This window comes from Bombus pyrosoma, linkage group LG1 (assembly GCF_014825855.1).
Source record: "Bombus pyrosoma isolate SC7728 linkage group LG1, ASM1482585v1, whole genome shotgun sequence".
In the NCBI taxonomy this organism is placed as follows: domain Eukaryota; kingdom Metazoa; phylum Arthropoda; class Insecta; order Hymenoptera; family Apidae; genus Bombus; species Bombus pyrosoma.
Window position 1 is genome coordinate 696546 of NC_057770.1, and position 27565 is coordinate 724110.

Consider the following 27565-nt stretch of genomic DNA (forward strand, 5'->3'; position numbering starts at 1 on the left):
ATTTAAACAATTCATTTATTCGTTATTTTTTATTTGTTGTTGATACAAGATAACGTGGTATTTCGCGAACCATTACTGCCAAGTTAACAGACACAGGGCTATAGTTTTGTATAGTTTTGTAGGATTGTAAGCGTTTGTAATATTTTAGGATTTACAATTAATTAAATTTTTATAATTTCAACTATTTTCGTCGCTTTATTTTGTACGTTTAATTTATTTGTTACATCATCAAAAAATCCTGTATGTATAATGTTACAACTATTGTATCATAAAATCAAACATTGGAAATACACGTTCGTCTTGTTTTACCGCTGTGTTTATTTTTTTCAATTTTGACACTCGATCAAAATATATCCAAGCGATTAATAAGAAAAATAAGAGACGTAATCTGGAAAAGTCGTCAGTGTTTAAATAGAGCGCGCTATAAGAGCGCCACAAAGCGTCACACGGAGGCGAGTGAAACCATAATTAACGAGCTATGGGCACGCTTGGTCGTGTCAGTGTAGACTCGTAGGTATCCGGTGTTGTCAGTACGGAGTAGAAAGAGTAGGATGCGGTATCGTACAACGTTATGGTATATCTCGTGGCTGCGACTTCGTGAGAAGGTCGTCGAGGTAATGAACGCGTCTCGTTGAAGGAAATGCAGTATATTGTATCACGCGAGTGCAGGGCAAGCTAACCTAAAGCAAGGTGTCGGTGGGTTTGTCGAAGGTGAAGTGTAAAAGTGCGCGGGACTCGCATCGAGAGCGAGCACCAAGGAGTCCCGGTGTCGTGGGATATGCACGCACACGTCAAGATGTCGTCGGGAGGACATAGCAGTCGTACTCGAGCTGTACACATAGGTTCGATCTTCCAGAAGCTTCATGGTCGTTTTGCTGATCCTATGACACTGCCGAAACTTTCGACCGACAAGCGAATGTTGGATAAGACCTGGAAACTTATGGACAAGGTAGTCAAGTTATGTCAACATCAGAGGATGAATTTGAAAAATTCGCCACCGTTTATCCTGGATATTCTACCAGATACGTATCAACGATTGAGACTGATATATAGCAAATACGAAGACAGGATGCAGGTGTTACATAGCAACGAACACTTTTGTGTATTCATCAACAACCTTATGAGAAAGTGCAAACAAGCGATCAAGTTGTTCAAGGAAGGCAAAGAAAAGATGTTCGATGAGACTTCGCATTATCGTAGAAATTTGACCAAACTTAGCCTTGTCTTTAGCCACATGCTGTCCGAATTGAAGGCCATTTTCCCAAATGGTGTGTTTGCTGGACATAAATTCCGTATTACTAAAGCAGATGCGGCCGAGTTTTGGAAAGAAAGCTTTGGAATCAGGTGCGTATCGTTTAATCATCCTTTTCCTTTTTTTCCTTTTCTTTTGTTCTTCCTTTTTGTTTTGATCATGTAAACAGGACACCTGTCTCGTCGCGTGTGCTTTCCACTCTGACGTGCGTAAAAACGAATAATAAACGCGCGCTCTGTGGTTCGCACGTGCGCACACCTAACCTAAAAACGGCTCTGCGTCTCATTGATATTGACATTAGTAACATGCACTAAAAACCGGGACGTGTCTGTTGGTTTGCACCTGACGCCATTCGTGAAATGTATTTCATCGCTAGCGGAAGTGTTCTTTTTTATGTACGAACCCGTATAGAGGAAGAACTGTATTTTTGCATGTCCTCGAATTATGAAAATCGAATCACTCTAGTCACTCCGTACCTACTATTGTTTTGATAATAATTTAACAATGTTACTATTGTTACAGGCTTTTTCTTATTAAAATTACAATTAGTTACATACTAGAAACGTGAACACAATTGTAGGCAATTCTTTTAAGCAATAATATTAATGTATGTAAAACGTATAGATTTAAAAACGTTATGGTATCATTTCCCTTTTAACTTCTAAAAAAAAAAGATGAATCGTGTTTTATGTTTCCGGTTTGAAATATCGGTTATTTAGACGATGAAGCGATAAACGCGGTCGTTGATTTAGTTCGGTATATCGAGTAACAGTTACCGCTGTATTGGCACAAAGTTGCTTCCGGTGCAATCGGAATTTCATTTATACTTGGTTGTGGACTGTTGAACCGTGTAAATTGTCAGAATGAATCGTTATCGAGTTATTGTCAGTGATCGGTTACAGCTCATTGACAGGTATTGCAACATACGAATGAAAAGACTAGGAAAGCGATCTACGATTATTTGAAATCTAAAGATACCTATATCCTGACGAAAGATAAGAGAGAAAGAGAGAGAGAGAGAGAGAGAGAGAGAGAGAGAGAGTGAGAAGGACAGAGACGTGTAAGGCGGGGAAGTTGGTAGAACGGCGGATCGATTGGTTAGATCCGTTTCCTGGTTACTATTCTTGGGGGGCCGGTGGTTTAGTATCGTTTTACAAAACTGATACACCTACTTTTACTGGAATACGTCATGACACAGTATCGGGAAGCGCGTGCTGTGCGCTCTGGGCTACGTGCCGCGTAGCGATTTATCAGCCGGTATAAATAAACGAGCAGCAGTTCGAGCCAATTCATGAATGACTGACTGCTGCACGGTGTCGCGAGAGATCGTCACGATTTGTCAGAACACGAGACTCGTATACCCTTTCGTCACACGCGCTCCGCAGCCACTCATCGCCATGGATTTTGCATACACACTAAGATACATATCACGTATACGCGGTTATCTCTCACTTTTTCTTTTCCGCTGTAAGAATATAAATGCAACTATTTATCATTTCATCTCCACTCGCATATGTATACATATACATCGTGTATAAATTTTTTAATTGTGATTTATATTTCTCTACGTTACGATGATCTTGCAATATAGTCTATTATCAATCGATAGCAATGGACTATACACAATTGTTTAGTTAGTTAGTTGTTGAAAGTAAAAAATACGCGACTAAAAATAGAATGAATTTCCTGAGAAACGATAAAACATTAATACTCTATGCGGCGCGGAATCAGTTAAATTAAACATCGCCAGGGAGAAGAGCAAAGGAGAGATTCCAGTCGTGGGTTGGACTTCTTCCGTTTCTCTCTCGGTTAATTTCTCGAAATCGTTTCCATCGCCCATCCTTTTTTCCGCTTCGTCAAACCGTACGTTCGTAGACGAAGTACGAAGCCTACGCGTTTTCCAAGAAAGCTAAACAGGAGTTTAAAGAGCTTTTATCGGGGATCCGTTCTTGTTTTGAACGTAGGATGCGGGCGATTGCAGTATGATTAACATGCGGCGAGCCGACTCGATTACGCCGATGCGCGAACTTTCAGTTTCCGGTCAAATGATCCGCGGACATCCGGCGGCCTATGTTACGCTCTTTGCGCTGTTACGTTCTGCCTCTTTAATCAAGCAAAACCCCTGGGTATTCTTCCTGCGCATTCAATTCGGCGTCGATGAGATAAACGTAAGTCGTGATTTATCTTACAGGAAACAATATTTATCGTTATTACGCTGTGTAAGATATCTTGAAATATTATCTTGTATCTCGGTATTTTTAATCGACCTTCTCGGCGCATAATGCGCGTCGCTTTCAAAGAAAGCAATTAACACAGAAAATCGAACACGGACCTTTACAAAGCGATGACGTAACTCGAAAGAAGAAAATACCTCGAAAAACAAATCGAACGTGCATTACGATGATACGAAACTATTCCTTGAGAAAATTTCATTTCGTCCCACGTACCATTTTTTTCTGTAATTCAGAACACGGATTTTCCTTTATCGGCGCATCGATTCGTAACACGCTAATGTATTCGGACGAAATGAAATCCACGTTTCGCGTGCGAACGTATCCTCGACTTGTTAATGGATGTTTTTAATGACGAGTATACCGGAAACGGTGGCAAGGGATGAGCTTTTATCGAAAAGAAGACCGAAGTCATCTATCCGTGACACAGAGAGAGAGGAGATGGGAGGATAGCAGTGGATTCGTTGCACCGTTCTGTAATCTGTAGTCGCGAAGGATTGTACTTTGTGCTGGCTCGAGCTGGGGGGCAGAATCTTCTCTCTTCTGCTCTTTCACTACGATGTATACTTATAACGATACATCCGGATGTGGGTTGGGAAAGCCATATGAGAAAAAAGTGGTGAGGCAGAATGGAATTCAACGAGGTTGAACATTCCGGTTTCTTCGTCTCCTACGATTATTTCATTAACGTATCTCCGGTTCCCTTTTCCCCTCTAGTGAAAATAATTGAACGCCAGAGTCTCCGTCCTCTTCGGGGACAAAGTGGCCAATATTCACAGCGACTTTCGTGCCTTATATTTTATACGGCGTAGCGGCGTATCAAACGTTTAGATAGAGTCAGAAGAAAGACTGTGAATCATCGACTTACGGCATCCGGTCTAAAACTAAAGGTAGAAAGAGAGGAACACGTTAATTCGACTGATGCGACATCGAAGCGATCGATATATTTGGAATTCCGTTGGAAAGAATCCCGATGTTTGCACGCCTCTGTTTATTCTTGAGATATCGGGTATCAGGTGCACAGCGGATCTGATGTCTTGAAAAGAGGGCGTCGACGCGGATGCAATATGTCGCGTTTGCGAGCCTCGTTCGACTTTACAGTACGACGCAGTGTTCTCCGGCCCTCGAAGGTCTCTTGTTCGCGAGAAAAGACCTCGATCGAATGGAACAAAAGAAAATACCATCGGAACCATACTGCGTTTCCAAGCAATAAGAAACGCTTCTTTTACGATCGATATACAAATATCTTTGCGGGGGTAGCTTTACGACTCGACCTTCCTTTTTAACTTTCGCACAGAATAAGGCAATGTAAACTTTGAAGAATTACGCGATATAACTCGCTAAACAAATACATTTTCTGTTCTGAAGCGTGGAACGCGTAGAACGTAGTAAAATCCCGAGCACAGGAGATGGAATAAAATCGAAGAAAGAAGAGAACGAGAATGAAGAAAGTGAGCAGATAGGAATCGTCGTAAATCCGGTAGACGAAACGCGTTAGCCTCGTTCGAGGAGACCCACGAATGACGAAGTATTGGAAATAGGTTGGGCAGGCAAACTGTTGAAAATCATTAGCGACGTTTAACGGCGTGGGTGGGAAAAATGGAGGTGTGTGAAAGGCAAGACATGCTCGTCCCGGAGGATACTTATTGTTAGCGGAGGATACTATATTAATTCCGGTCGGCAGGGGTTGGAACCACATTGATAGAGTAGGACCGATGCGTATCAGCTATCCGTGTCTGAAGAGTTACGAGCAAAGAGGTCTGTACCCTCCTCCCCTTTCGTAGTCGGCCAGTTAAGCTCGCATCCGGACGTGAGCCGAAGCGGAAGGAAGGGGACGTGACGTCGCGATTAAAGCGAATTAAGCGGAGCGAACTGTACGAATCGGTGTGGCCGCGTCCACGAACCGGGATCCTACTCTTTACTTACGTTTATCAGAACAGCCAAGTGTTTGCTTCCTTTCGTTTATTCGGTAAATCGTATCTCTTATCGGCGAGAGGACTCGTATCTACGAGCAGATAATTGTTTCGAACGAAGGAGTCTCTCGATGAGGTAGAAAGGTGTCGAATAATTGCAGGGCTTAACCGTGAGATGCTATATACATGATATGCTTCCAGGCAGTAAAATACTGCGTTCCCTAGTTGTTCTTAGCTGTTTCTTTCGTTTTTCAAATATAATTTGAAGATTTAAAGCGTGTACCGATTACGCAATGATGCATTTAGACGTTAATGACAAGCACGTGTTTGAAAGTTAATTACATATCGGTCGGATATAAAAGAACGCGTGGACACACGACACGTAGTTCTGTGTGTACCTTTAAAACCATCCTTGGCTTAGCAGAGCAATGACTGTGATACCCGATATAATACCGATAATACGATTAACACAGGCATCCATCGTCAAGGGAATCAGCCGACGGATTCACACGAGCGTGCAAAACCTTTGAAATAAGCGAACCATCCTTGAAACGCGCTATGTACTCCGATCGTTCCACTGACATTTTCCATGGGTATATTTTTGCTGTCTATTGCGTAATCACATTTAGCCATCGATGGTTAGAAACTTTACCTCGTGAATGCGAAAGGTGTAATTAGAAGCAGGCGTCGCAAATTTCAAGTTCGGGTCGAGTTGCCCTTTTGCGCTACGTCCATTGTTAAAGCAAATGGAACAACAACTGCGTGTTGGATTTTAAGGTTCAACACAATTACCTGTTGATCATTTCGGGATTTTCTTTTTGCCCGCTAGCATATATAAATTTCGAAAGAGCTGCGTGATAACGATGGCACGTGGATTCTTACCATCGCATCGTTCTCAGTCATCTAATCATTAATACATTACCGCACGATATTTTTAGTACTTGCCTTAACAAAATCTCTGTAACAGCGCAGAATCGATCGCGAGTTAAAATTGTTAAAAGGAGCCATGATTAAGCTATTACCCTGATGTTATAAAATATGAAAAATTAGTAGAAGTATTTGACGTTAGATTTGACGATTAGATTTGGAGCGGTAGTTGCACGGAAATCGAAAACATCATACGGATAGAAAGATAGGTACGTTGGAAAAGCAGCGATCTATGAATGGAGGTGAGGCTTGGATCGGTCGGCAAGCAAGGACGACTAATTGTAGCGGTAGTATCTCTCAGCTTCGTTTTGTACGTTAGCCACGCATCGCCGATGTATACATACGCGTGTGCAATACAGATATATCACGGAACATTCAATTCCGAGATAGTACTCCTGCAATAGAGGACGTGACCCAGTTTAATGATGACGTAAAGCGGCTCAGGATTGAAATTCAGGAAGGACACGAAACTCCGTGAATCGTAGTTCTTTTTTCTTTTGCTCCTTCTATTTCTTTTTCATCCTCTTATTCGAACACGCCAGGTGTCTACTTTCGTAATATGAATTTTAAATGCGCTACGAGAAAAAGGAAAAGGAGGGGGGGACATTATAGGCAGAGAAGTATTTCATGGACCGGGTTGAGTATTCGCCTTGACCCGCTGGGGACACGATGGCCTGTAATTATGTCATCGTGTTACTCGAATCTGCCTGGGATACATTGACCTATTTTTCCAAGCACGGAACGTTGAATCAGTTTTCCTGGGCAGGCTGTTGCAAACCAGGCAAAATCGCGTGACATCGAATCAGGCCTGACTATGTTTGATTTTCACTATATTAAAAAAGATGGAGAGACGAGGGTTGGAGATTGATGGCTAAATAAAAGACGCTAATGACGTTAAAAATAGACAAGGTCAGGAACGAATGTGAATTTCGTGACGTAGCGCAAAAGTGCGCGGGACAGACGTTTGCCACCATAAAAAGAGGCACAGAAAAACACGTCGAGAAAAGCTTATAACAAATCATTATTTTTGATAAAATGTGCGACTAAAATATAAAATCATTTAAATGAAACAATGCTATGAATGTAGCAAAATGAAAAGTTTTAATAAATGAACGTTCTAACAAGTACATATACTATACATGTATAAAGTATATATATTATCTTCTTGTGCTGAAAACGCGACATTTTGATGATATAACATTTATTTCTTCGTTAATATAATATCAATACTTACAACACTTGTTTACAAATAGAAGATGTGCAATATTCGATAACTAAATAAGAAACTTCATTGAATAAAAAAAACTATTTATCTAAAAGCTTATAATGGATAAGAATAATTCACAGTTCATATATCGTTCTTAACGATATCGGTTGATTGCAAATAGTGCTACTAATAAAAAAAACTTTGCATATATATTAAATAATAGTAGAAAAATGCTTAGAAGTATTTTTCGAAATTGTTTTTCAAACTGTTGGGATCTACGTTCGGACCATGACGTTCAACCACTTTGCCTTCTTTGTTCACGATGAATTTTGTGAAGTTCCATTTTATGAAATCACCCAAAATTCCTCCTTGTTCTTTCTTTAGATATTTCCACAAAGGATGAGCCTTGTCTCCATTGACGTCGATTTTTTCGAATATATCAAATTTAACCTGAAGCAAAATACAATAGTATGCTTAACAGAAATCAAAATGGTAGAATTTTCGTCAGATTAAGAGATTCGCATTCCTATACCTTTTGTCGATCGGCAAAACTGCATATTTCTTCGGTACCTCCTGGTTCCTGTCCGTTAAACTGGTTACAGGGAAACGCCAAGATTCGTAAACCTAAAAACACAATCTTTCAACAATCGTTTCGGAAAATAAACCGGATATAATTTTTATATCTTACCTTTAGAGTCGGCATACTCATCGTACAGTTCATTCAGTTGCTTGTAATTTGTGGCTGTAAGGCCGCACTTTGATGCTACGTTTACGATTAAACAAACGTGACCTTTGTAACTGTAAGTAGGTAAAAAATATATTCGCATGTCCCTGAACATGGATGAACACATAATATGTTACTTACTTGGATAGAGGAACTTCTTCACCTTTTATGGATTTAGCAGTGAAATCGTAAATCGATTTCGCTTCTTTGTAATTATCGTTCCCACTCATGGTTGCTGCTATAACTGAAATAATTTCTATAGATGTTTAAAATATCTCAATGTATGCATTAAAAAATCTAATATGAATTCTAAAAATGTAATTTACATGACAAGTGAATTATTCAGGATACTAAAAGCACATAGCAAACATGGGGGAAGTAAAATACTTTTTAATAACATTAGTAAATTGGATATTACCACTAGCGAGCTTTGTCACTGTTATTATTATCGAGTAGAAGAAACGTCAGAAAACACACCATGAAATAAAAATTATATATTGTACTTTTCATCCTTTTCATCTTTTTAACATTTAAATATAAGAGATATATTTTTTATTATAAAGCTTTTCATTCTAACTGATTTTTACATCGTTCAACGATAATTCGTGATTTTGAGACGTGCGTAGATTGTATTGCCACCAACATGAGACAATATCGATCACGTACGCGACAAGGTTACATTTAGCATGATAGTTGAATATGTTGTTTACCGGGATATTTATAACAATCTTATTTTCATTGTTGCAATATTCTTATGTGATATTATTGTATATCTGTGTAACACTGTATTGTGATACTGCGAGCATTCAGTAAAGATGATATGTGAGACGTACGTCGTTTCACTTACGCTGCGTCATGACTTTCCGGATATGTTGAAATTTGAATATTCAATGAAATAAATATCTGAAGAAATAGATTCTTTGAAAGCACACCTAGAAATTAATGACTAGATTTTGGTGTTTATATCAAAAATGATATTTTTTCCAAAATAATATTGTCATGATGGTATTTTTCTATATAAATAAGCTTTTTCATTTCTTGCAACAGGGAAACAACAGGTTTAGGGAAACAGCAGATATCAAACTTGTAGTACGTGCCTGAAAAATTTTTGACTTGAACAAAACCCACCGGCAGCAGTAGTTTTAAAATATTCATTCTTCGTTGTGCAATATATAGGGGAGGAAGTCAATAAAGACGCACAACTATGTCCCTGAAATTTTTCAGTACAAACACTACATCTTACATTATGAAAAGTTTTATATAAGCACTACTTGCATTTATTTTGTAACTTGGCGAAACGTAAAATCATCATTCTATTTATTGTGTTATTATCAACTGATTATCTGGATTACATGTGATAAGCTATATGGTACTTCAACTGAGTAAACTTGTGCTGTTTGTACGAATTGTGTAATATTTTTCATTATTAATCGCAGTAAAAGTTAATCATATTTGAAATAATGTATTAAATAGAATAAAGTAAAACGATGAAGTGAATATTTCTTGACAATGTTTACGGCAAGTTTATATCGATTGCCATCTGTCGTTCACTGGATAAACCTCAATGAATTGCATGAGTTGCGATATTTTGCGTCTAATCATTCTGTTTTAATTTTGGATTTTCTTGTGCGACGTAATGAAGGTGTTTATGAAATGATTATGAAACTTGAGAATATAACGTTTGTAAGGGAACTAAATGAACCTTACCAGCAATATGTAGTCAAATGTCGCAAAGAGAAAACTAGGGATAGAACTGCACTCCAAGAGCTCTGTCTTTACACTGGCGCATCAGTTATGAACTTACAGATTTTATTGGCTCCCATACAGGCGCAATATGTACCTGTATGCGAACCGGTTACTCAATATTTTGTAACAAGGAAAAATGACATCAAATTCATTTTTATTAATTATAATGATCTAGATTACAATAACTTTGTATGTTGTAAATAATGTAATATCGGTTAGTTGTTAGGTTAAGATCGTATTATTGGAGTGGTATTGTTTGTGCATATCTTACTAAAAAGTCACTTTTATGTATGTTTTCAGTACGCTGGTTCCATGGAAAGTTTTCAAAGACAAGTTAAATGAAGTTCATCCAATAAGTTCTGGATTACAAGCTATGGCATTAAAATCGACGATAGATCTCACGTGCAATGATTATATCTCAAACTTTGAATTCGATGTATTTACGAGGTAAGTTTGTAAACATAGAAAGCGATTTGTCTTATATAATTATAATAAATTTACTTATTATTATAGGTTATTTCAACCATGGTCTACACTTCTTCGTAACTGGAAAATTCTGGCTGTGACACATCCTGGATATGTAGCTTTTCTTACTTATGACGAAGTGAAAGCACGTTTACAAAAGTATTGTAGTACTAGACCTGGAAGTTACGTATTCAGACTAAGTTGCACGAGGTTAGGACAGTGGGCTATTGGTTATGTTACATCAGATGGCGATATCCTTCAAACAATACCTCACAACAAAAGTCTTTGTCAAGCACTGCTAGATGGATATAGGGAAGGATTGTAAGCACACTATTTCTTTACACATAAAAAATTATTAGTTTAAAATTTCTAATTAAACTTAATAATTTGTTTTTAGCTACTTGTACCCTGATGGCCGTAATATAAATCCAGATTTAACATGGGCAGTTCAACCCACTCCTGAAGAACACATAAAGGTCACAGCAGAACAGTACGAATTATATTGCGAAATGGGTAGTACATTCCAATTGTGTAAAATTTGTGCAGAGAATGACAAAGATGTGAGGATAGAACCTTGCGGACATCTTCTTTGTACACCATGTCTCACATCTTGGCAGGTATTAATATTTTACTTAACCTATATATCTTTAAATTGTTTGCAAGAAAATACTGTAAGAATAAAAACAAGTAAATACGTTTGTAGGATTCTGAGGGACAAGGTTGTCCATTTTGTCGAGCTGAAATTAAAGGGACTGAACAAATAGTAATCGATCCGTTCGATCCACGAAGAACACATCGACCGGGAACACAATCAGCATCTGCTAGTAATGCGTCGACTCCCACACGGGATCTTGACCCGGACACCGAGGTATCCGACTAGGAGTAGCACCTACCTTCATTACATTAAGTGTGCTCTATGTATAACAACTTCTAGCAACACACCCCATTTTTAAAGAATGCTTCATGCAATTCATGTGAGATCTCGAGTTTGTACGATTGTCATGTCATGTCATTTATAGAATTATCATCAAACGTGATACCTTTTATGAGGTATGCAAGTTTAAATATAATGACGAACTTACTAAAGTTAATATTTCGGAAAGTAAATAATGTAAAAAGGGACCAACTTTTTTGTCTCTATATAAGCTTCGTTGGAATTGTATTTTCTCCTTTTCTTTTCATTTTTCTTTATCTTTTTTTTTGCATTATTTGTATATAGAATGATTCACAGAATAATTCTGAGAAAGCTTAAGTTTACAAACGATTAATATGAATGTTTTTTACAGTTCGCGTGTTTATTTAAACTAACATGTGTTTTTAAATTACTTGTTTGTATGTGTCACAATTTACAAAAAATCTTCCGGTTTATGGAGACCCTAAGGTAGGTTGCTTTTTTGCATTACAAAATCGAGGGCTTATTGTACGAGTCACCGTTCTTGTTTCATTACTACAACTGCGTTTGCACTCAGTCACACACTTCGTACCGTTTAACATACACGTCACTATGTTGTACTTGCTGTGCAACGATTTAGTTAAAATAATGGAACGTACATTTTACTTACGACAAACAGATAATATTTAGAGATAACATTGTAGTCGATGCCCATATCAACTTTACGATAATAATTACATATGGATCACATTTGTACAATAAAGGTTTTTGCTCGCGACTAATCAAGAAACCAATCATATTTTAAATGCATGTGCCAATGTATAGCTGGCAGCGTCTTCTTTGTGGTGTATGCATACAAGACTTGAAGTTAGAATGCTTCATCTCTACATATGATTGCATTATTTATTAAATAAGAGATTTGTAACGTCAATATTTTTTCAACAGAGTATTAACCCGTTCATAAACTTGCGTTATGTCCGCACAATTAGGAAATCTTTCGCTGTAACTGAAATCCGTTTAACGAGACTTTGATTCGACACTCCTCGCTTCGTGTTTTGTTTGATATGAATTTAAATTCTTTTATTAATTGGTTTTTTATTAATTTGTATATCGAATTATGTTCACGAATATAAGGAATGACATGGTAAAAGTATAGAACAAAAGGAAATAGTGATTTTTGTAGTACTAAGAAATAAGAGACAGATATATAAAACAGAGTGATCTTCCAACGGAAATGACGTTGCTTAGATCGAGCAATAGGAATGCTACGTAACCCATGGATGAGCAGTCGTTCATTCGTTGTATTTTATTAGAATTAATTATGTACCTGTTGGCGATAGAAACAATGTAATAACATGCGACATCTTTATCAGGGAAAAGATGTTATTATTTTTCTTTACTTTAAAATATTTATTATTTATTCTATTCACGCATAAAATGAATTTTAAGGAGTTATACCAGTGATTGTATGGTAGCACTTCATGCCGAATTTTGATGCTGTGGTATATACGTTATCATCTTCCCTTTCCTTTTTTTCAATACCTTACTGCTGTAGATCCTGTATGCATTGATGCATGCAAGAGCAATTAAAAAGTCGAATTCACCATAAAAATGAAATTTATATTTTTTTAAGATATAAATTGGCAGTTAGTAATCTAAAAAAGGGGAGTAATAATTTCTTAAGCGTAGTATCACGTATCCCTATATCTACGAATCTATGGATAGTAAACAAAGTCTACGACATGTTGCACTAAAAACTTAAAATTAAAGATAGATTTTTTTACTGCGTTCACGTGTATCTATTAGCGTAATTTGTACAATGACTAGTGCTGCTAATTGATCAGTCATTTAGATCCATTCATGCTGTGCATATCCAGCAATGAAAGAGGTCTAAAATAAATAATTCATAAACATTACAAATTGTAGCGTACATTTCTTCCTATTCATTGTAAGATATTAGGGATCTGAGAAATATGTTCTTTGTTTTCTTTTCGTTTTTTCTTTTTCTCTCTTCTTTTCTTTTTTTTTTTAATAAAATTGTATTATCATTACATCGTGTTACTTTTGCATATTGTATACATGCATCCCTTTTGCTGGATTCTAATTTCCACGCCTATTGAATCAGTGTTCCAGCAACAGGGAACTACTGAAAATGAACCAAGGTGTTACATCGTTATATCGTTCGCATGATCGTTTATCTTTATTTCATAATGTTATCTACTGGGTCCATTGCTCTGCCCGCTGCATGATCGAAAACTAATCGATAATGTACATAGCTGAAGGAAATTTATTTTGACTCATTGAACGCAGGTAAGTGATCAAATGCATTATGACCTTCTGCTTTATCGCTTTGTAATTATGCTCGTTCTTAATTGTGATGTTCTTTCTCATACAGGTTTTTTTGCTACATTCTTTTTCTTTATGTCGATTTAAACAATTATTGTTTACTTAATATAGTTTTAAAAAGATTTGTTCGATTATAGAATTTTATTAATTATTAACAAATTTATCATTACTTAAAATCAGAATCGAATAAAATATATTTTCTACGCAATTATGCGTCTTCTTGCGTTAAATAATAGCAAACGTTATCAGACTAAAACAATCTTATTTCTGTTGGCCTATGTCACAGATATTAATGCATGTTTTTCGTTTATTTTCAATGTTTTAGGAAATCATGGATTTGTGTAATGGTCACTGTGGATTGATGTGTTACGATTCGGATGAAGAAGAAGATTCCAGTCCAACAAACTCGCCAGTTTCGACACGAAGAATTGTGCCAAGCCCGCCGCTACCTCCTCGACGACCCTCTCCATCCCCCACGCCAAATAATCATTTGAGGAATGGTCGTCTGTTAACTGTTCCAAAAGAGAATGCTCCACCACCGCCTTCATCGACAGCTCAAACGACATTCAATTCTAATACTGACAATCAGCAAAATAATAACAGTAAGCAATAAAAAGTAAAACAATTTAGAGAAACAGAATTTGTTGCGATGCTAATTATTTCTTTCTATTCTGTCTGACTAAGTTGTTCTATAACATCGATGTTTGTCTTATTTTACCAGTAAACTCCGAAACAGGGTACGATATGCTACATCGTGCCTCTTCACCGTCTCCAATGCCACCGATACCTCCTGCACCGTTTACAGTAGTCAGAAGTCACGTTCGTCGATCACAAGGAAATCACTTGTCCACAACGCAACAGCAACCACCGCCGACTTTACCTGAGAAATCTAGTCGTATCAGTGGCGGATCTTCGGCGATGACCAGCCAAATTACGTCTAGCAATAATGTGCCACCGGTTCCACCACCATTGTCAGTGCCACGACCTCCAAAAGCAACCAGCAAAGAGCACAACAGACAGGATCACCATTACGAGAACACGATCGTGATACCCGGTACGAGACAACACGTCGTGAGGAACATTAATCTGGAAGCGAATACAGCTCGATTGTCCGCCCTGATGAGAGGTAAGGACAATCCTACCGGTTCTTCTAAGCCAGAATCCGCGGCATACGAGAACGTGAACGTCGAACACATTTCCAAGCTGACGGCTCTCGGATTCGCACAAGACGCCGTGATTAGAGCTCTCGGTATTACTAGGAACAATCTTGAAATGGCTTGTGACATACTACACGAATTTGCCACGAAATCGTCTTGACCAGGTATGCATAAAGTGCAAACCTAAAAAAAAAAAAAAAAAAAAAGCAGCAACAGATTATCGTGTTATTCACATTTTAATGGACACTACCTCATAATTCTATTGAACGATAGTGTTTTCCTTGAAAAGAAAAGAAAAAAAAGAAAAGAGTCAATACATGATAGACTAATAAATTTAATACGGTAGAAAAAAGTAGTAACCGCATTTCTTCTTTTACAAAGACCAGATTTAGTCACGGTCTCTTCCTTATTTTTTATGTTTCAGGATTAAATACAGAGGAATCGTAACTGTCTCTACTTGCCGCACTTTTAATGTACATTATAAGTAGAAACGTGTAAAACTTGCTGTCGCTGATTACTGGAAAAAATCGTTTTTCCCCCCACAAGCTCAGATATCTGGAAATTCGAGCAATATGCGCACCGAGAGTCGACAAAGATTTCCTGCCCAGTTAATCGGCAATATCTTCGATCGTTTTTGCACGCACCATATGTCGAAACAATCTTCGTAGAAGATATTCTGAAATACCAGTGTATTTCTTTTCCTTACACATATTCACATATATACACGATCAATACAAATAGAAGAAGACTGCTTAAAACTGCGAGAAGACGCGACAAATGTTACAAATGTAAGTAAGAGTTTTGAACTTTACAAGAATAGTTCGCGGCCGCTGAGTACAAAGTCTTTCGTTTCCCGCGATCGATGCAAGCGAAAATTGCTACCACATGTTTCCCTACGTAGTTCTCCAATAACTACATTTTTCAATCTAAATACTTAAGACAAGGATTTATATATACATTTTTAAAAAGAGCATCTGCATGCAATTACACGGTTGTACAGTGGCCAAATTTATTAATAAGCTAATTTAAATGATTCTCCCTTTTTTATCCATATATGAATTTGTCGTTGCTTGTTCCTTGAGAAAAGGAATATTCAGATCAAATTTTTACAAAATATTTGAAATAATACCTCATATACATATAATATATAAATCGAGTTTAACTACGCGCAAGTTATATTTGTTCCAATCCGATGCAGAATACCCTTGAATATTTTTCATGTGCTCCATAGAATTGATATTAACTGTATGAAATGTTTCGTCGATCGCATGTAGTGATTAGCGTTATTTATCAAATGTGATACTTATGTTTTAATAATTTTCGACTGCACTGAATAGACCCATCGATGCATGAGAGGTGAAAATTGTTAATCGATATTTAATTATATTTAGAAAGAAAAGTGTAAAGAGAAAGAACCGAATACTAGATCAAGCGATTTGCTTTTAAAACTATTTTTAATAGTTTTGATTTGAGTAATCTATGAGAGTTCAAAAATAAAAATACTCGTAATTGTAAAGCCTCTCCCTATAAGATAATTGAACTTACGGTTAACGACGATTCTTTGAAATTCTGTGACTTTTCTTTGTCGTATCAAGTCATATCTTAACAATTGTAAAGAAAGACTTAATTCTTTCCGTGTAATAAGTAAATATTGTCGCCATGAATGATGAAGAAAACGAAGTATACTTCAATGTCGTGAACAAATTACATTGGAATCGATCCTACCTCGCGATCATACCAAAGGAATGTCGTTATTCTGTAATCGAATGAAGTACGTTGTTAAATGCCGCCTGTAAAACAGGAACAATTCGTTATATTAGACTGTATATTTTGGAGAAGGCAATTAAAATGTTTAAAAAAATTGGACAAGAATCACAGTATTGCGCTTGCAAAATGCAAGAATGTGAATAGCGTTGTTTCGTGAATAAAATAACGGTCATTTAAATGAATACGATTTGTCCTACGAACTTACACAATGATTATATTTAACAAAAATAGATGTTTATTTACATACTTTATTAACAAATGTAGTAAAATAATCATTCAATTCCATTTGCAAAAAGAATTAATAGCCTCTGTTACAAAATTTCGTAGTCCGATATAGGTACTTGATGAATTCAGCTACTCTATTTTTCTACATTGTATACTATTTTGAGATTGGTATGTATTATAACGTGTTACAATCATTTTGAAGACCGTTCTCTCGAAAAAAATCAATCGATACTGCTACGTCCTTTATCGCGCACTAGCATGTAAGATGAACCGTTTGGTGCAATACCTAGAATAGAAGGTAGATATCTTTCTTGATTGAATTATTCGTTGTAAAAATTATTTTACATATTTCTCCAAATAAAATAACATGTCGTTTATAAGACTGGAAGATGTTTTACCTGATGCTTAAAACACAATTGGGTACATCATGATACAGAAGATAATTCTATCTGCATTTTTTTGTATCTTTCTGCTTCTTCCTTACTAACCGAAGGAATCAGTTCGTGCGCAGCTTTTAAAAAGTCTTCCAATTCTACGCCAACATATTCGTCCAATTTAATTTCGTTAGAGTTATCGTGATAATTACTTAAAACTCTTCGCGCAGCGTTCAGCCATGCATTTGAACAGATAGAATACAAATCTGCACCAGTTGTGTGTTCAGGTAATTGATATATTAACTTTTCTAATTCTTCTCCATTTTCATGGAATTTGAATTTACGAGTCAGTGCCTTTAACACATTAAATTGTGAATCACGATCGGAATGAATCCCTACATATAATAATTTATCGAATCGACCAGGTCTAAGAAGAGCTGGGTCAATCAGATCCGGCCTGTTTGTGGCTCCTATAATGAATATACTACTGGAACAGTCAAGACCATCCATTTCAGCGAGTAATTGGGATACCACACGATCCATTACACCTCCGCTATCTCCACTTCGTCCACGATTGGGTGCTAACGAGTCCAATTCGTCGAAGAATATTATACAAGGTGCTGCTGCTCTTGCCCGCTCGAACACTACAATATTGCATTTTTTATTTTTCAGATATACGTTTAATACGTATTTTCAATACTTTACCTTGCCTAACATTTTTCTCGCTTTGACCGACATACATATTCAACACTTCAGGACCTTTAATTGATAAGAAGTGAAGCTGATACTCTGTCGCTACAGCTTTAGCGAGAAGCGTCTTTCCGGTTCCTGGTGGTCCATACAAGAGAAGACCAGATTGTCCGAATCCTAAAGTGTTCATCAAAGGTAACTGAATTCGCCGCATTATTTCGTGTTTCAGCTTCATTAAACCACCTATGTCTTCCCAATAAACCTTTGGTACACGCGGTGCACCTTTACAATCTGTATATACCGATTGCATGTATTCTGTAAATGAAATTGAACGAATTAAAGCTGATATATTGTAAACAATAATTATTTTTACAGCATTAAAAGTGTACCATAAGCTTTATCAAAATCTTCTTGTAAAAGTGTTAATGGTTTTAAATTCTTAGTACTATCTCTGCAGTGAAACTTTACGGCATTGAGTATTAATGTCGATAAGTCTGAATATCGAAAGTCCGAACATATCCCAGAAATTTTTGATAAATTGACCTGATGATTGAGATTTCGTTTCATGAGTAACCACGAAACTAAATTCGTTCTTTCATTCTGATCTAGATGTTCCACGTGAATCGTTTCGATAAAAATTCTGTTTAGCTCAGCTGGTATATCAGACTCATTTGTAGTAGCTACTATAATAATTGGATATTTTAAATGTTTATTATATAATGAATTTATTTCGTTGGAAAAGGCTGATATCACTCTCTCATCCTTTTGACCTTCAGAATTTCTTCCAAATACCTACAAATATTATCATAGAATGTTTGCAAATAAATTAACAAAAATATCTTCAAAGTACCTCTATATTATTTAAGCACAGAATACATGGTACAGATTGTTCAGCATTACGCAGTACAATACGTAATTTAGCCTCTGTCTGTGCTGATATTAAAGCTTGAACTTCAGCAAAATCTGTATTAAGAAAGTTTAAACCTATTTTTTCAGCCAATATTTGGACTAGTTTATGTTTATTTGAACCCTGTGCACCCTTAATAAGAAATATTGGCTTTATTGATAATTGTATATCTGTTTAAGAAATAAAGCATTAAATATCTAATTTATATTACTTAGATGCAATTAGATATTTAAACATTAATCTTTACCATGCTTAATAAATGGCAAAATGCAACGCTCTAATTGTTCCAGAGGTGCTGCTAAACTTGATGGATACGAGTTTACATACTTCTGTTTGGTTTGATTGTAAATAAAATGTTTTTGAGGTAGATAACTATGTATATCCGGTTCCTGAATGAGCGTGGTTTCTCCATATAAAATATAAGAAGTATCACTATCTGTAAAATCTCTATTATCATTGATGATAGAATTAACTTTAAAATATATCACAGACAGTAAAGGATTGGTATGCAAATACATGTGTTCCATTATATATTCCTTTATATTAATGCCAAATAAATCATTTTTTCTTAAAAATCTAGGTTCAGAGAAATAATTTTCTAATAAAGTACTTATTAAATTATCTGTGATTTCATATTGATTAGAAATCATAGAAATTTTGGCTTCTCTAGCAAAGTTAATAGTGTCATCTTTTGTTGGCACTGAAAAAAAATTGGAAAAATTGATTTTTTATCAAATTCCTATAATAATCCTTGTCCATTAAAATATATTTTGTACTTACATAAAAAACATTTATCAATAGTGCAATGCAATGCATTTTCTATATTATATTTCATAATATTTGATGTAAATATTTCAATTTCATCAGTGTTATTTAAAGGTACAACTAAAACTTTATATTTTTTTATAGATACTGTAGAACATATATAAAACCAAGTTGGTGTAGTATTTCTAACATATTTTATGTTTGCCAATAAGCAAGAATTACAGTCTATATAATAATTCTTTTTATTATAAAATTGTTCTATTAAATTCTTTAGAATAAGATCAGACAAAATAATCCAGTTATATTTTGTATCAGTTAATGTTTTTAATCGAAAAAGCGCGTACTGTACAAATGTATAAAAGAGTACGTAATTATAGTTGTATTTCATTAATAATTTTGTTAATTCTCGTAAGAAATGTATATAAGAGTATAAAGAGTTCATATTGCATTTGTTTCGGTTAAAATTGAAAGTTAGAGCCGCATGCTGAAAAGTAAAAAGAAATCGATTTCTATGCAATGAAATGAGAGTCAAAGTTATTTAATAATAGCATTTGCAGCATGAAGATATAGTAAATTTTATACTATCTTTTATATATAATACATAAGTATGTATATTTTAAATGCTATGTCTTGATAAATAAAAATTTTTAATGAAACTTCCAATGAATTTTCATAATAATCATAAAAAGGAAAAAGATAAGATCACTGGCGTACCAATTTTGGACCAATCTGCCAAGTTACTATAGAAACAGTGACGAAGTGGAAGTTCGAAGATCATGCGAAGTCCCTCTGCAACAGCTGTCCTATTGGTAATTTTCAATAGAGATTTGCGTGAAAACTATATTAAGCACGATAAATCTCTGGCTGCATCAGTTCTCGATTATTTCGCATAGTAGATCCAATTAAAATTCGTGATTAGTGGGACGGCAACTCTTGCATCATTTGAAGCACAGCATAGCAGAAGACAGTGAAAAACCGTTGTTGGCCGTAGCCGTTAAATGAAAAACTAACCTAACCTAGACTGATAGCGTCCTTATTGGAGTTATCAAGACTAGATTTATTCAAATTTGAAGGTCCGCCGCGATTCGAAGAATATTATGCAAAGTTTTAGTACGTGTGAAAGGTTAAGTGTTTCCTAAAAAGACGTCGCTTACGCTTCGCTCTACTATTTCATAGCTTGAATGACTGTTTGCATTATGTTTAACTGAATACATTTTATGGATTAAGTACTTACGGACTTGAGATCTGTTCGATTTCCTATATTTTCACACTTTATAACAATATATAATCACTAATATGTTGCATTGTGACATTGTGAATAATGAGTCATTTAAAATTTAACATGTAGTTCTATTGTTCCAATTTTTGAATACAGTTTGAAATACCTTTAATACAGACATTTAAAAGATAATCTACCAACTTTTCATTATTTCAATCTTTTTGTTTTTAGAATATAAGGTGATTTAATTAAGAAATTATAGATTTAAGAATGGATCCTGCTACAGTTATTGCGCTTTGTAAGGAAAATATTCAACCATTGCGTTATGGACGAAATGCTGCACAGCTAGGAACTGCATTAAGGGCACAAGAGGATGCAGATGTTCAACAATTACTCTTACAGGAAAAACAGTGAGTTTAACAGTTAACAATTCCTTTTATTGAATTATGATTAAATTATTAGTTTTCAAAGTAAAGTTTTTCTATGATTTATCATAATTATCTCATTATATCCTAAAATAGTAATTTCGTGTTATATTTTTAGGATGTATGAAGATGCGATAAAAAATTATGAAGGAGATGATCCTTTAGAAAGTTGGTATGAATATATACTTTGGGTGGAACAAAGTTACCCAAAAAGTGGACATGAGTCACATATTGGGAAACTTTTGCAACAATGTTTAGCTATATTTGAAAAAGAGACCAAATATCACCAAGATCGTAGATATATACGTCTTTGGATTAATTATGTAATATATTTAAAACATATTTTGTGTTAAAGAAATGTCTCTCTTGTTATTTTATAAAATAAGCATTTGGTTGCAGATAAGTATGCAAAAAAATCCATTAGAATTGTATCAACTTCTGCATAACAATGGAATTGGGACTATGGTTGCAGATATGTACAGAGCATGGGCTTTTGAATTAGAACAGATAGAAGATTACAAACGTGCCGATGAAGTTTATTTAATGGGTTTATCTGCCTTAGCAGAACCACAGGACGAATTAGATTATGCACACAAGTATTAATCACAAAACATACAAATACTAACAAAATTATTAACACAATAACATGCACTTCCATCCATTGCAGGAACTTCCAACTCGCAGTTGCGCGTAAAACATTAGGACGTACGGATGATCGTAACGAAGTATCATTGCTTGAACAACGTCAGGCTTTTAGTTCTTTAAAAGCAATAAAAGCTGGGAAAAGAATTGGTAGTATACGTACTGGACATCGAGTACGCGAACACTTTCCTGGTACAGTTCCACAAATTTCATCGACGATGCATCATACTCGGCCGAATTCCAGGATACAAGTATATCAGGTATAAAAATATTAAGATATTCAAAATACGGTAGTATAGAAATACATCGAGATATTTCTATAGGATGATATGCCAGCTGAAATGAAAAATTCAAGTATATTAGATCATGTACCAGTAGAAGATACAATACATAAAGAAAATACAATTAAACCTGGCCCATGGAATGGTGGAGGTAGACGATATCCATTAATGACATCTAGTACAAAGTTAGCTTTCAAAGGTGCAATTTTATTTACAACAAAATAATATTACTAATGTGTAAGATCGATTTTTTTAATGCATTTTATTGTTATTTAAACCTTAGTTCACGAGGATCAACCAGATGATTTTGATGCAAACAATCTAAGATTATTTCCAAACCATACATATTTTTTTGATGGTAGCAAATATCCAGAGCATTTAACTGTGCCTGTATTTGTGCCAGATCCTCCAAATCCAAATATTATATTAAGGCCACATTATCCCAAAGAATTAGTTTATGCTAATAATATGGATCAAAGTATGGAGGAAGTAAGAGCCCAGTTGTATTTACAAAGGTAATTTATTTTTGTTAATAACTATCTAGATGATAAAATTATTTTGAATAATTGTGATCGATATTTTATAGAGCACAAACTTTAGATAAAAAGCATGATGTGTCAGATATAAGAGGGGCTAATCATCAAGTTCAGCATAAAAGTTTTGAATCTGAACATCAGAGACACAATGTAACTTTACAAGAATTGCAAAGACAGAGGCAAGAATTTGAACAACAAGAGTTAACAGAGAGACAAAGGAAAGTAGAACAACAACTTAGAGAAGCCGAACAACTTGAGTTGGATAGACAGAGACTTCAAGCTGAACAGCAAGAACTTCAAAGACAGCAGTATGAAGCTGAAAATCAAGCATTAGAAACTCAAAGGCGTAAGGCAGAACAACGTGAATTAGAACGATTAGAAGCAGAAAGAATCGAAGCCGAAAGGATCGAAGCAGAAAGACTCGAAGCGCAGAGAATGGAAGCAGAATTGAATTCGCAACGAAAATTACAATCTAGTTTTATGCATCAACATCATACATCATCATTAAACACTGAGCCTGAAGAACATTTACTCGGACAAAGCCTTACGGTTAATACGAAAGAAGCAATGTCAGTCGTACAAGACATGTGGCGCTCTCCGGATACAGTACCTACAACGCCTAATTTTCGTACCCCTATGACACCTAGAATTTCAGATGCCAAGGGCAAATTATCTTTTGATATACATATGGATAGTTCAATGACGCAGCATGCAATGTCAAATAGCAAACATCATTCGGGATATAACATACAACCTTATAATGATCAAGAGAATCACCAGAATTATTCTGCTCATCAAAGTTATTCTAATCAAGAACATCAGAACTCTTATAGTAACCCCGGATTACATAATACATACCAATATCAAATGCAGGTATAATATAAGTTATATATAAAGAAAGATTTTTATATGTAGGAAATTATTATACTAATTCTTAAAATAATTAATTACAGCAACAAGTACACGAGCAACAAGTACAACAACCTCATTCCCGACTGCATCATTCACAGCATCATCAACAATTAATTCAAGCACATCAACAGGCTCACGTGATTTCTCATCATCATACTCTTCCCCATGTCTCGCACTTGCAGTCTCATAGTCAAATTCAACATCATCAATCTCATCCTCAGCAACATCAACCGTCACATAATCAACATCTTCACCATCAGCCACACCAAGCACATCAACATATACAACATATTCAACAAGTTTATGGCACCATAATGCCCAATGACATTGCTTATCAGCAGTATCCTTCACAGCTAGAATCTACCTTAATACAACAAAATGTAGAGCCTCAAAAGCAGCTTCATTATGCTCCATATAACGAATTAGACATTGAAACTAGTAAACCATACAGAATGCCACCCGAATTACCGTATATAAAGTCTCCAGGAATGAATCGTAGAGATATTAAATATCTTGAAAGTGCCGAAGATAAAGAAAATGCTATCGTCGTTGATTATAATGGACCACTAGAAGAGAATATGACGCCAAAAGCACCAGATGAAAATAACTTATATATTGACGAAAGTCTTGGTATTAGTCCATTGACGGGAAATAATGATACTTGTTACACAGAAGCATTTAATACACAATTAACAAGTTCTACACCTATGACTAATCAATTTAGGCAGTCTTACAAAGTAGCAGAAGGAACTTCACAATATCCAAATCAGTGTGCTGCACCTCTACCGTATGCGACTTTTTAATTACATAATTAATTAGTACAACAACATTCCAATTTATATTTATTTCATATCTCATTTACAGCTCTTCAGAGGCACCAAATGGAGAAACCGAAGACAAGTTGAGTGTCATACTAGAATCTACTAGAGAATATATTTCGAGCAGTTCTGGCAGCAGTACCCATACAAGAAATACTGTATTGGGCTTTACATTAACAAAAGAAGATCTGGTTCCTATAAAAGAACAAAGTATTACTAGAGGTATTTTAATCAAATATATTAATATTTTTTATTTATTGTAACATTCTTTGTATATGAAGGAAGATTTTTTATCTAACAAGGTGGAGAAGATGAAATAAAAGATGTTACTCTTTCTGCAAACCAACCTTACGAACAAAAATTACAAACCCAAATTCAAGCTGTGCACGCTCAAAGTCCGCGTACGGTACAACGTAACGTGGATCAAATTACTTCTGAAATTAAGAAGAATTGTGATCTACGAAAATCAATTAATTTTAAACTTAACGAAATAGAACAAAAAGAGAAAGTTGACACAATGGAATGTGAAGAGCACCACGAACCAATGGAAGAAGCTGAGGAAGAAGCTTTCCAATTACCTTCGGGAAATATAAATCCTTTCGATAGAAATTTGATAACTGGTCTTTTAAAAAAAATAAAATTTCCTCAGCCATATCATGCAGAGGGATATGTGAGATTAAATATTAACTTAAATAAGCTTGTGCCTTCTACTATGATTACGCTTGGTCAGTGTATTTCGATGTAAAAACATCAGATGGAGACATTTTTTCGTTGTTTCGATACTTATTACCTTTGCTTGTTTCACGTATTTAGGTACTGAAGCGTACGATTTGGGAAAGTGCCTTGGAAAGGGAACGTACGGTACAGTATTCAAAGCAGTGAATTTGCAAACAGGTCAAATAGTTGCCCTGAAAACTCAAAAACCTGCTTGGGTTTGGGAGTTTTATATCACTAGAGAAATAAAAAATCGTCTTACTAACCCACATATGGTAAAATATTTATTTATAGTATTCATAAATAATGACTTTAATAAATAATAAATAATAATTCTTTTTCTAGTTACGTGGATTTATGGATGTCTCGATGGCATACGTCGCGAATAATAGTAGTGTATTAGTTTCAGAATATTCCAGATTTGGAACATTATTAGCAGTAACAAATCAAATAAAAATTACCACGGGAAAACCATTGTTAGAACATTTGGCTATATTTTTCACGATTGAAATATTGCAAATTGTGGAATATTTACACAAATGTCAAATAATCCACGGAGACATTAAACCAGACAATTTTCTTTTAATGCGTTTGTATGTACATTTACATGATATATTTATACTTTATGAAACAAATCTATCGTATTACATTTATAAATATAATTTTAGACCGACGGAAGATGTAAGGCCGACGATACAGTTGATAGATTTTGGATGTAGTATAGATATGAGTCTTTTACCAGAAAAAACGACATTTACTCAGGTCATAAAAACAGAAGATTTTACGTGTATCGAAATGCAAACTGGAAAACCATGGACGTATCAGACTGATCTGTATTGTTTAGCAGCGACAAGCCATTGCTTACTATTTGGTAATTATATGAGAGTTTCGAATATTGGTGGTCGTTGGTTTATCACATCGAAAATACCGAGGTATTTATATTTAAACAAAAGTATTTTTTAGTTATAAAGTTGTAAAGGGTGTGATACATTAAAGATTTACTTAAAAATACAGGTATGCTAAAAAAGCTGCTTGGGAGCAATTCTTTACAGAATTATTAAATATTGAATCGTGCGATAAAATGCCGGATTTATCAAAATTGCGCAATATGATGGAGGAAACATTAGCACAGATGACAGATGCCCAACAGAAATTTAGAAATTTTGTCAATATCTTAAACAAACGATAACAGTTACTGAATATACTGTATCAAATGTTGTGTCCCAACGTGTGCACATATTTAGAAAAGAACCAACATTTATTAAGAAAAATTAATGTTACTATGCTATTTATTATCAAAGTTAATAATATGGTGATATATGTAATACACAGTTAATAATACATGAAATGCACTTTATGGCCTGCTTCGTGGAGGCTTCAATGAATTGTATTGCTTGCACATAATCAATTATATTAAAAGTACGAAATATTTCATTCGATGAAAGAGAAAAAGAACTTTTCAATCTGATATTACAGACATTTTATGCTCCATAAGTTATAAAAATGTCTTTCAAGATACCTCGTGACATAGTACCTGGATGTTAGCATCTGTCACGTAAGTTATGTGAAGGCAGATTTGTATAATAAAGTTGAGTAAAAGTAAACCTTTGAGAAAAACGAATATGTAAAAAAAAAAAAATAAATATTTATAATACAATGCGCGTGAGATAAATGCGGATCGTTTACTCTACGTTTTGTAATTACTAATGTCTTATAATTACAAGCGGAAGAAAATTGTGTACCAACATATTACCAAGTACACGATACAAGCTTGCATACTATATCTAGATAATATGTATGTATAATATGATCTATATGAGATAAAATAAACTTTTGTTCTACAGATATCAAATTTAAAATTTGAAATTTTCTTACACGCACGTACATGTATTTTAATGTAATAATATAAAAAATCAAATTGCTCTCATATACTCTGTAACAAAACAAAAACGTAATAAAAGCAGAAACATTTATGCTTCAACAATTGTTCTTGATATTTTATTTTATTTTAGATACTCTTCGATGATATTTGATAACAAGATATGCAAGCTCATAGTATGCAAAGATTCAACTCAATATATAACCAAATCTATACAAAAGTTATATTGATGTATGATTTTTTAGTTTGTTTTATATTTTTCAGTTTAAATGTGCAGGCTTTTTTGCCAATATCCACTAAACAGGCCTTTATGTAGTATATTTTATAAAATAGAATTTATTGTATCTCTAACACGCATATGATAGAAATGTCAAAATTTGTGTTCAAACGATTTGATTTTAGATTTTATAAAATGCACAAGAACACTAGGTTGTCTAATATTTAAAGGATGATATAAATTACATGTATAGCATTATAAAACATATTGATAATAATAGACAACCTATTGCTCTCATTAAAAGATTTCTGAGAATATGCCTTATCTTATTTTA

General features: G+C 34.9%; 4 protein-coding genes across 15 annotated transcripts; 2 read left to right on the forward strand and 2 right to left on the reverse strand.

The window, feature by feature from the left end:
* Positions 1-451: 451 nt before the first annotated feature.
* On the forward strand, positions 452-17240 carry LOC122566757 (E3 ubiquitin-protein ligase CBL-B). Of its 2 annotated transcripts, none has more exons than XM_043724463.1 (8): positions 452-1344; positions 10301-10447; positions 10514-10786; positions 10863-11082; positions 11169-11333; positions 14029-14305; positions 14425-15024; positions 15285-17240. In XM_043724463.1, exons 1-7 carry the CDS (start codon positions 779-781, stop codon positions 15018-15020), a joined length of 2244 nt encoding a protein of 747 aa, XP_043580398.1. In that variant the 5' UTR covers positions 452-778; the 3' UTR covers positions 15021-15024; positions 15285-17240. The 2 variants fall into 2 exon arrangements, with proteins under 2 accessions (XP_043580398.1, XP_043580406.1); XM_043724471.1 differs by having other exon boundaries at positions 14425-14829.
* On the reverse strand, positions 7402-10112 carry LOC122566852 (probable phospholipid hydroperoxide glutathione peroxidase). Of its 3 annotated transcripts, XM_043724697.1 has the most exons (6): positions 9962-10043; positions 9352-9464; positions 8396-8498; positions 8219-8328; positions 8063-8154; positions 7402-7980 (listed from the first exon to the last, which is right to left on the reverse strand). In XM_043724697.1, the coding sequence occupies exons 2-6, from the start codon at positions 9407-9409 to the stop codon at positions 7765-7767; spliced, it is 579 nt and encodes a 192-aa protein (XP_043580632.1). In that variant the 5' UTR covers positions 9410-9464; positions 9962-10043; the 3' UTR covers positions 7402-7764. The 3 variants fall into 3 exon arrangements, with proteins under 3 accessions (XP_043580632.1, XP_043580639.1, XP_043580648.1); XM_043724704.1 differs by lacking the exon at positions 9352-9464 and having other exon boundaries at positions 9962-10112; XM_043724713.1 differs by lacking the exon at positions 9962-10043 and having other exon boundaries at positions 9383-9406.
* Positions 16840-20444, reverse strand: LOC122566746 (peroxisome assembly factor 2). 2 transcript variants are annotated; one of them, XM_043724442.1, is made up of 8 exons: positions 20303-20444; positions 19604-20072; positions 19071-19523; positions 18767-18993; positions 18306-18708; positions 17932-18231; positions 17251-17870; positions 16840-17138 (listed from the first exon to the last, which is right to left on the reverse strand). In XM_043724442.1, the coding sequence occupies exons 2-7, from the start codon at positions 20028-20030 to the stop codon at positions 17278-17280; spliced, it is 2403 nt and encodes an 800-aa protein (XP_043580377.1). In that variant the 5' UTR covers positions 20031-20072; positions 20303-20444; the 3' UTR covers positions 16840-17138; positions 17251-17277. The 2 variants fall into 2 exon arrangements, with proteins under 2 accessions (XP_043580377.1, XP_043580386.1); XM_043724451.1 differs by lacking the exon at positions 19604-20072 and having other exon boundaries at positions 20303-20435.
* LOC122566693 (serine/threonine-protein kinase pakA-like) lies at positions 20278-26994 on the forward strand. Of its 8 annotated transcripts, none has more exons than XM_043724372.1 (15): positions 20278-20397; positions 21039-21217; positions 21351-21555; positions 21632-21828; positions 21900-22134; positions 22198-22354; positions 22439-22670; positions 22742-23564; positions 23645-24390; positions 24468-24643; positions 24724-25146; positions 25235-25410; positions 25481-25728; positions 25804-26067; positions 26150-26994. In XM_043724372.1, exons 2-15 carry the CDS (start codon positions 21078-21080, stop codon positions 26322-26324), a joined length of 4197 nt encoding a protein of 1398 aa, XP_043580307.1. In that variant the 5' UTR covers positions 20278-20397; positions 21039-21077; the 3' UTR covers positions 26325-26994. The 8 variants fall into 8 exon arrangements, with proteins under 8 accessions (XP_043580307.1, XP_043580315.1, XP_043580298.1 ...); XM_043724380.1 differs by having other exon boundaries at positions 20379-20397; positions 21070-21217; XM_043724363.1 differs by lacking the exon at positions 20278-20397 and adding an exon at positions 20525-20661.
* The last annotated feature ends 571 nt before the right edge of the window (positions 26995-27565 follow it).

Excerpts from the sequence above, each read along its gene's own strand:
- LOC122566757 (XM_043724463.1), top strand. The coding sequence starts at position 779 with ATGCACGCACACGTCAAGATGTCGTCGGGAGGACATAGCAGTCGTACT. Across the intron at positions 1,345-10,300 it reads AAAGAAAGCTTTGGAATCAG|TACGCTGGTTCCATGGAAAG; the intron begins GTGCGTATCGTT and ends GTATGTTTTCAG. Across the intron at positions 10,448-10,513 it reads GAATTCGATGTATTTACGAG|GTTATTTCAACCATGGTCTA; the intron begins GTAAGTTTGTAA and ends TTATTATTATAG.
- LOC122566852 (XM_043724697.1), bottom strand. The coding sequence starts at position 9,409 with ATGAATATTTTAAAACTACTGCTGCCGGTGGGTTTTGTTCAAGTCAAA. Across the intron at positions 8,155-8,218 it reads TGAGTATGCCGACTCTAAAG|GTTTACGAATCTTGGCGTTT; the intron begins GTAAGATATAAA and ends TTGTGTTTTTAG. Across the intron at positions 7,981-8,062 it reads GTTTTGCCGATCGACAAAAG|GTTAAATTTGATATATTCGA; the intron begins GTATAGGAATGC and ends ATTTTGCTTCAG.
- LOC122566746 (XM_043724442.1), bottom strand. The coding sequence starts at position 20,030 with ATGAACTCTTTATACTCTTATATACATTTCTTACGAGAATTAACAAAA. Across the intron at positions 18,994-19,070 it reads TTTGCCATTTATTAAGCATG|ATATACAATTATCAATAAAG; the intron begins GTAAAGATTAAT and ends TTTCTTAAACAG. Across the intron at positions 17,871-17,931 it reads CGAGAAAAATGTTAGGCAAG|TGTTCGAGCGGGCAAGAGCA; the intron begins GTAAAGTATTGA and ends GCAATATTGTAG.
- LOC122566693 (XM_043724322.1), top strand. Across the intron at positions 21,556-21,631 it reads TACGTCTTTGGATTAATTAT|ATAAGTATGCAAAAAAATCC; the intron begins GTAATATATTTA and ends ATTTGGTTGCAG. Across the intron at positions 24,644-24,723 it reads AGAACAAAGTATTACTAGAG|GTGGAGAAGATGAAATAAAA; the intron begins GTATTTTAATCA and ends TTATCTAACAAG.